This window comes from Saccostrea cucullata, unplaced genomic scaffold (assembly GCF_032062105.1).
Source record: "Saccostrea cucullata isolate Sc308-1 unplaced genomic scaffold, CSIRO_AGI_Scuc_v1 ctg11296, whole genome shotgun sequence".
NCBI lineage: Eukaryota > Metazoa > Mollusca > Bivalvia > Ostreida > Ostreidae > Saccostrea > Saccostrea cuccullata.
This window is the reverse complement of record NW_026934648.1, coordinates 12,526-21,766: the sequence shown is the minus strand read 5'-3', so window position 1 is coordinate 21,766 and position 9,241 is coordinate 12,526. Positions and strand designations below refer to the sequence as shown.

The 9,241-nt window shown below is 33.9% G+C and overlaps 1 protein-coding gene across 1 annotated transcript; it reads right to left on the bottom strand.

The window, feature by feature from the left end:
- Window positions 1-395: 395 nt before the first annotated feature.
- LOC134241126 (uncharacterized) lies at window positions 396-6,841 on the bottom strand. The gene is made up of 4 exons (XM_062723210.1): window positions 5,685-6,841; window positions 3,395-3,499; window positions 571-896; window positions 396-480 (listed from the first exon to the last, which is right to left on the bottom strand). Exons 1-4 carry the CDS (start codon window positions 6,774-6,776, stop codon window positions 396-398), a joined length of 1,608 nt encoding a protein of 535 aa, XP_062579194.1. The 5' UTR covers window positions 6,777-6,841.
- Between the last annotated feature and the right edge of the window lie 2,400 nt (window positions 6,842-9,241).

The following is a 9,241-nucleotide window of genomic DNA, read 5'->3' as shown; positions in this document are numbered from 1 at the left end:
CAGTTTCGTTTAAAGTAATAATTTCGTAAGTTCTATGGTCGATACAATGTCTTGTGAAGACAAATTCAATTTATCATAGAGTCAATTGCTGACTGACGATTTTCATACCAATTGTTAGTCCATTATATATACACTGAATTGAATTTACGTCGGATTTTTCCTTTATTTCCTGATTATGGCAAGGAGCACACAGCGGGTGTGACCGGTCGGCAAGGGATGCTCACTCCTCCATGGCACCTGATCCCACCTCTGATGTTTCGGGGGTCCGTGTTTGCTCTGCTCTTATTTTGAATTGTTTTTCGGACTTTGAGATTGAATACTGTTCGTTATCTCCATATCCTTCATACATGTATGCTAAATGCATAATGAAGAAGATACTGACACGAATTGATGCTTTAAAATTTTTGCTTTTGTGTATTTATCAAGTTATGCTGGTAAGTAGGCATACCTGCTGACCGATGTTTCGTCCCATCCAGACTTCTGAAATTATATATAAACTATTTATATATTTCAACATGTTAGCCAATAAAACATGATGTATTTATTTAATTCAAACATTAAATGACTTACCCTTGATCTGTTTCCACGTGAAAACTCCCATCTTGTCTCCGTAACTCTACCAATCTTGACTGAGTATTTTTAATGAATTCAATTGCTCTGTTATCTGATTTTTTGAAAAAATCCAACAGTACATCATATTTTCCAGGAGACAGCTTCCCAATTTGGTGTAGATTATCAAAATCTTCAACTACAGTTCTGTTACTTGAATATGGACGATTTGTAATGCTTCCAATATATATTTTCCAACGCTGGAGAACATTACCATCTCCAATAAAGTCTAAGAGTATTGACAACAGATCCCCGTGTTCTTTATGTATGGCAGCCATTAATGAAACCTTTTAATAAAAACATACACTAATTCCGTTTTCATGGCAGTTTCCCCCTTTTTTGACGTCATACATAACCATAACAACAGTCATAACTTCAACATCTATTGAGAATATCTTTAAAAAGAGACATAAGTTTTGCAGGATTGTGCTCATTTTTTTTTATTTCAATAGAAAAAAATGTTGTAGATGTGAATAGTGATCATAATTAAGCCTTACTCTGCTGCACACACATGATTGTGCGTATTGTGACGTATGTTCTATCTAGTGGACGCACATACATGTACATGTGCGTACATGAAAAAAAAAATTCACAGTCGTGAAAATCAAACTGTTTAAATCCAATGAAGGAATTTATCCTTAAAAAAATGTAGAATATTGGAGATACAAAATTGTAATTAAAATGAAATCAGTTGCATCTATCGATTTTTCATCTGCTCCGTGAATATTTACTGCATGACATTTTATTCCAACGCCATGATTTTAAACACGTGAAAGGGAAAGTGTAATGTACACGTAGCGCCTTTTTGTAACAAAGACAACTGCGCCAACGTTTCCAGACTTTACTCAAAATTGCTATGTAGAGTCATATTTACTTTTATTTAGCTTTAAATATGACCAAAAATGACCTTCACCAATATACTAGTAATTTCTGTAATATCCGGTTTACTAAATGATATATGGAGGAAACTTTCAATAATTATATAAGGGATATTCCAATTCTTAAAATATTTTCCAATCCTTAGCTTATCAAACAGTTTACTTAGACCTAAATTTAATTTTATTAATCTTATGCCATAAAGTTATTTTGTATATTCACGACGCTAAATATTTTTAGATTTTATTGAGGGGTAATTTTATGGGAAAATTTTGTAAATGACGTAAGCAGATCACAAAGCAGGTCAAGATTACGAAATCTGCAGGCGTTTTTCATTCGCTACCTTTAGCTGTTTTACATTGTTTCTTAACATGCATTTATGCGAATAATTTCAAGAACTTTAGGGGTGAATGTATTTACAATAAAATAAAACATACCCTGAATCTTGAAATTTATCGTCGATCTATTTTTTTAAGTGAAAATGCTGTTGATTATTTTTTAAGTTTCAAAATTTTGCAAATTGTCATTGGTCCTAAGGTTAAAAAGCATTTAAGATTTTTATGTCAGTTTATATTTCACATTAGATAGCACAGTAAGAATACCACCAATTGAATATACTTCAACCAATTCTTATTCTCAACGATTTTTTTTTTTTGCGATTTACCATGGGTACACTATTTCGGGCCGATTAATTTTCGCGATCAAGCCTTTTTAGATCTGTTGTCAATAGACACATACATTTTAAGGACCGGTTCGTGGCAAAAATATTATTGGAGGCTCTTGCAAATTTTGCAAAAATTCCTATCACGCAAATAAAAGTTTCTTTACAGTATTTCCAATGTGGAAAAGAATGAAGAATCGCTGGAAAACAAATTTAAAGAATACAACAGGATTTGCATTGAAAATGAATTCCAAATTTATTATAACAAACCTTTTTGAGGTTGTGAATTCCTTTCAGCCTAAAATATGTTCAAAATAAAGACGAACTTTCCACTTTTGAAATGTTTGCTTTTGTTTTCGAATTTCTTATATTTTATTAATTTGCAAAATTAAGTAATGTGGAAACTCGAAATTGAAAAAAATATCCACTGCTTAACGATGGCTTACTGGTAGCTTAATGGTAGCCCCTTATATGGCATATACACTTTTCTACGCATCCGACTTGAAAAACAAAAATAGTCTGAAAAAACATTCATAACTTCATTAATACTGGAAATATCCGAATAATTCTTGCACCGTTTGAAGAGAAAATAAACACTGTAAAATATTATACAGAAAATATTTATTTGGCTGTACCATTTTGTTACTAGCTTGAGTAAAACTTTGTGCACTATTTAAGCGATTTTACCATTATCGAAATCAATGCGGTGGTAACTAGTTATATTTGAAAATGATAAATTCTGGTGTTTACACCCAAACCCTACCCAATCTTCAATATTTTTTAACCCAACAATAAAAATTTTCTATATACAATTAACTAAGCAGAAAACTAGAATGAATCTCATTATTTGAAATTCCGGCATGATAATTTTCAGAAACAACACAATACCTGCTTTCAGAATATATATACATTGATATATACAAAAATTACAAGAATTTCCCCAAAAATGCATTTAAATCTTAATGTCAATTTGTCTAGAAATGTTTAAATCCGGAGTTTGGACATTACTCACTTGTAAGCCCGGTTTGATGGTAGCTTTGTGGTGACTAAAAGTGAAGTGACTTGCGCATGTACAGAACCATTGCCGATTTTTTTTTAAATCAAAGATTACTACTTTGAAAAATAATTAACACAATTACATCAAATATATATTTATAAAGCAATCTTCATTCCAAACTCGAGAATATTCTGAAGGAGGACGATATACAACATACAATCAAATAAGGAAATCAACAAATTGTTATTTACCTTTTGCCAGTAAGCACACTGAACGTTGTCATCTGTTGTACTAGATTCTGATGCACAAACATCAAGATTTTCTTCCGACGAGCATGGATTCCTGGGACAATCATTCTGAAAAAAAATAATTCTGCATTGTAGGACGAAGGATTTTCTCTTAATCGAGGTTAGCACTCAAATTATGACGAGCATTAATATATTTTTTGTGCCTGTATGAGACGGGATTTATATTACAAATAAACCGATGAGGATAATTTATAATCTATACAAAAAATAAATTGACAATAAAATGCAGATATAGCATCAAAGGTCGAAACGATGATTTCAAATGCCAATACAATTAATTATGATTTAAATACTGACGAACGTTTTTATAATAATTGTTAGTCCATTATTGAATCGACGAATTGACGTATGATTTTTCCCGATATTTCCTGATCTTGACAAGGAGCACACGGCGGGTGTGACTGGTCAGCAGGGGTTGCTCACTCCTCCTTGTCACCTGATCGATATCCTACCTCTGATGCTCAGGAGGTCCGTGTTTGCTCTGCTTGGATTTTGTATTGTTTATGGACATTGAGATTGAATATTGTTCGTTATCTCCATATCCTTCATCAAGCATCTGAAGAAAGTCTGGCACTAAATGGTAGTCACAGGCACCTTAGGTTACTTATTTTCTTTTAAGCAAAAAAGTATACCCCTACCTTATAATAAACAAGATATCCATCGAACGGCCATCTTGAATTTTAGAAGTCATTATTTGGTTATTTCCAGCATTGTGAAAGCAATAGGTCGAGTTTGACGAAAGATTTTTAATATTCGCCCTCCTGGTTGCACCTCCAGTGCGTTCAGACCTCGAAAGACTGGAAACAGAGAGAATGTGATTGCAGGGAATTTATTTTACAGAGTCTCAGAAGAAAATACAACTGGATGTTACCGACTTCGAAAATATAAGTTTGCAGTCCGATGGATACATTGTCATTTTAATCAAGTAGGGATATATTTTTTAATAAAAGAAAAATAAGTAAAGTTAGGAGCCTGTGGTGAGAGTATGTAAATGTATCAGACATGCAAGTTTGGTCATTATATGGCTTATATTACTTGGATATGAGACCTACACCAAAACCTTTAACCTACTTCAAAGACATTAACCTGGTCATTCCTTAGCTGAAATTGCAGCATCTGAAATCTTGACACACTATAAGAAACGTGCATGCATATCTGATCAATGTAGGGCAAAAAAATACTTAAAAACCTTTATCTGGAGCGCCGTCGCCGATAACGACGCCGAAGGTTTCACACAAGCCCCCCCCCCCCCCCCCCCCCAACGTCGTTAAAATGAACTAAGCACACAAGGTTAAAGGTCACAAATAATTTAAGTAGCTGTAGAATGAACAGCTCCCAAGACATGTTTGCTCTTCCAAAGAATGTAGGTCGGATCCAGCATCTGATCACTGCTGGTAAAAATCATACTTAGATGTATCATTCATGTTTGATCAAATAGTGCTTATTGTTACTTGGAAATGAGCCTGCAACAAAAACTTCAATCTGCTCAATCATCTGTAAAATGTAGATCAGATCCAAGACACATAGCAAGTCTTGTAGTAAGCCTCCTTAGATATATCACCCATGTAAATTTCGTCAATCTAGGGCTAATAGCCAATTAAAAATGAAACCTGCACCAAAATATTTAATCTGTTCGCTCATTCCATAAAAATAGTTAAGATCAAGCATCTGGAACAAGTCTGGTAGTGTGCATCTATAGCTATATCACCAATGCTAATTTGGTATACTAGGGGCTTATAGTTACTTGGAAAAAAGATCTGCACAAAACACCTTAATCTTTTTACTCATCCGGAAAATGAAAGTTAGATCCAAAATATGTAGCAAGTCGAGTAATATACATCCTTACATTTATAACTCATGCAAATTTGGTCCATATAGGATTATAGATACTTGAAAATGATATCTGCACCAACAATTTTGATTTGTTCAATAATCCAGAAAATGTAAAACAGATCCAGCATCATAAGTTCGCTTGGTAAAATGCATTCTTAGATGTATCACCCATACACGTTAAGTCAACATAGGGCAAATCGTTAACTGGGAATCAATGCTTGCTCATAAGAATTAATCTTATCGGAAAAGGTTTACTGGTTCATTTCTTAGCCGATATCACATAGCAGAAATTAAAAAGAAAAAAAATGCGCCAAAAACTTTTACCTGGGACGCCGACACTGACACCAAGGGTATCACAAAGCTCTCCAAAGTTTGTTGAGGTGACATAAAAAGTACGCACCTTTTGCCAGAAAAATAGTGTCCATTTTGCATCTATTTCATGTTTACCCTCTATTGAACATATGCATTGAACTCCAGCCAGTTCATTTTCTGGAATAAATGTAAGATCTTCCGTGCTACAAAAACGATTCAGACATTTGTAGCCTTTTAGGAAGTTTTTCCTTTCATCAAATGTCTTCGTCAATTCTATTAAGGCAATTTCAATTGTTTTTCCAGTTTCGTAGGATACCTTTGGATTCAGGTTCTTTATTCGCAAGACTTGAATCTGGATGTCGTTATTGATTATACCAACTATAACTGTGTGATTTTTGGTTTCAAAAATTGCTGCTGTGTGATACAGACATTGATTTTTGTCCTTATCGAGCTGCACATTCCACTTCAGGAAACTCATGCAATATGCAATAAGCCTGTAGTAGACAAACATGGCAAAGGAAGTGAACCGAAAACACAGAATGGACGACTTCTCCATTGTTTGTTTCAAGATGATTTCGTGTTTAAAAGGCATATGGTTCATGCAGGGGACATACCAGGAGGATTCTCCTTCAATGCTGACTAACATCCGTAATCTCTCCATGTATGACATAAGCGCTGCCTTATGTTTTATAAATGACGCTTCCTCTTTCCATAGAACATCTACAAGAGAATCACTCAGATTCCCCGAGGCATTAAAACGGTTCCACTCTTCAATGTATCTTCGTTTGCAGTCTCTAATGACGTGTTCCTTATCCGCAATAAGCTTACTGAATGCATCAGAAAACCATTGAATGCTTAGAATCGCATACGCTTTCAATCCTTCCTCCTTAAAAAAGAGCAAAATACCGTGTCCATGGAAAAAAGACAGAAAATCAAATATTTCTTCTTGACTTTTCAATTGATATTCTTGAAGTCTCTCATTCTCATCATTTATGTCACTGATTGACAAAATTGGCTTTTCTGTTTTGAACAAGAAATGTTCAAGAAGAGACCACGCTGAGGGAACTTCTATCTTTGTATCCATTTTTTTCAATACTACTTCAGCAATTGCTTTTTTAAGAGTGTGCAGAACTTGCCACCCATCTTCATTCATCTCTATAAGTCCTAATGCAAAGTCCATGTCGTAAAGCCTGATTTTATCTTCATGTGGTACTAACTTCCAAAGATCCTCCCAGAAAGATTCCTTTTCCTATTTTGAAAATTTTAAAATTATTGAGTGTACAAAAAAGAAAGATAAAAGCAAAGTTAAAACTGGATTCAGCATGTAATTGTATTACTGCCGTTAAATCGTATTAATAAATAAAATCTACCAGATTGTACTGAAATTAATAATCGCACCGACATCCAAGATATAATTAAATATTAATGGTTTAAAAAGCAGCCCAAATCTTATTTAACGCAATGAAGCTTTACTATCGTCTTCTTCCTTCATACAACTTCGATTCTATTTATACCTCTTTTGTCTTGCCTTCTGCATGCGTAGCCACCACAAGAACATGTGCAGAAGTTCCACCAAACGATTTTATAGAATCAAACCAGAAATAAAAATATTCTAGGAACGAAGAATATAAAGTAATATAAAAAATTCACATACATATTTGTGTCAACAAAAAAAATACAAATACATTTTATATTCAAGGTATCAATGGAGAATAACAATCACCTGACAAAAAATAAAAGAATAACCAGTTGTAAAACAAGTTAAAACAAGTATAATTAAGGTACTCATTGAATTCATGTACTCAAATTATATATAGCTCGGGATACAAATTCAATGACGTCTTTTGCTAAGTGAAGGTAAATGACTGAGCATAGAAAATCGACATAAAATATCTGTATATTATTTTTGAAAATATTTGCATGACATATACCACATAACTTCTATTAGAAATTTAACAGAATGTTTGACACTTGTTACAGGAGAGCCTTGTTATTTAACTCCAGGGCTTGCCACTACCAATAACATTCTGATATGTATTACGAATCAAGTATAATATCAGCATACGTAGTTATTTTTCAATTATTAAAAATGCTGATCATTTTCCGAGTTTTACGGATGACCCTCATTATTTCAAAGAAATATAACGTCTACAGTTGAAAATTTTGCATTTTTTCTTATTAAAACTACCTTTGTAGGTCCACTTAGAGAAGATAGAGCCCTTGCATTCACTTGTTTCAGTTCTAACGACGTCATTGAAATCTTTACTCATATCCATTACCAGTACGTAGAATGCTTCTGATCTCATGTAGATCTGATGACAAGCATAATAAGCAAGTTGTCCCGCAAAATCAAACATACTGACACTTGTTTTATTTTTCCTGACATTCAATATTTCTTCCATTACCTCTTGATCATTTCTTTCACTTTCCCTTGAATACAATATTTCCTCTCTTACGTCTCCTAAAATCAATTGATCAATTCCTTCATTATGCGATTCATCTGTTTTCTTTTTCTCTGAAGCAAGTGCAGCATTCTTCCGAGCATTATATTGCTTCCTAGTATTCATATCAGCTTGATTGTTATCCAAACTGGCATTTTTTCCCGGTTCACTTTCCATTTCATCACTGTATGTCTCATCTTCAAGCTCAGACACTGCAATACTGATCAATGGCTGATGTATGGATTCAGCTTTGGAAGCTACAAAAACCAAATGATATAGATGTACAACATAGTTTCTGACAAAGTTTAAACCCGTTTTTTAAATTAATAGTTACTAGCAGACGTTTTGATACATTGATTTGAAGCAGAGTTTCGCAGATAGGCTAAGGCTGCCCGTTAAATATCAAACTGTTCAGACTGTATTAACTTCTCTGAACTACCTAGATACAATCCATGAATCGTTCTACTTTCCTTCCTGAACGGTGAACGAACGCAGAGCGAACGGTAAGTGAATGATGTGCGAACGCTGAACGCAACTTGGTGAACGATGTGTGAACGGTGAGTGAACGCAGATCGCGAACGGAGCGCTAATGCAAGCGCAAAATGAACGGTGAGCGTTTTTAATAGCATCCCTTTGGATATCCAATTTTCCTACATGAACTTAATTTTGCACTTGGGAATTTTCTTTTCAAAACTGATTATTACATCTGACAGGTGAAAGTTACCTGCACGAAAGGTAGTTATGAACTCGGTGAGTGATGGTACACCGATTGGTATTTATGTTTTTTATGTGTAATGAGAGTTTTGCGGGCGCAAAATTGCAATTTTTGAAGTAGAAGAATTGTCTGACACAGTTTCTAACCTCGGCTCGATAAATGTTATCTGTTGAAACATCTTTTATTTATGCTGGGCATTCATCCTAGCATTCATTCATTCAATCTTTATTTCCCCCTTTCGGAGATTTCATGATCATATAAATTAAATCTTACAATACATAAAGAACATCAAGAAAAATAATAACATATATACATTTCACAGAAACGAGAGATCAAAAAATACAGAAAAAAGGAGAGAGAAAAAAATAATAATAATAATTACATATTGTGCCTTAGTGGGCATTTTCCACACTTTGAGTAGCCGTGCCATAATAGGCAGTGGCACTACACACAAATTTTGAGCTTATACGAATAAATTCTTTCAATTCA

Coding starts and splice junctions, on each gene's coding strand:
- LOC134241126 (XM_062723210.1), bottom strand. CDS start 6,776: ATGGACTTTGCATTAGGACTTATAGAGATGAATGAAGATGGGTGGCAA. Junction 3,500..5,684: donor CACTATTTTTCTGGCAAAAG/GTGCGTACTTTT, acceptor ATTTTTTTTCAG/AATGATTGTCCCAGGAATCC. Junction 481..570: donor CACGTGGAAACAGATCAAGG/GTAAGTCATTTA, acceptor ATATAATTTCAG/AAGTCTGGATGGGACGAAAC.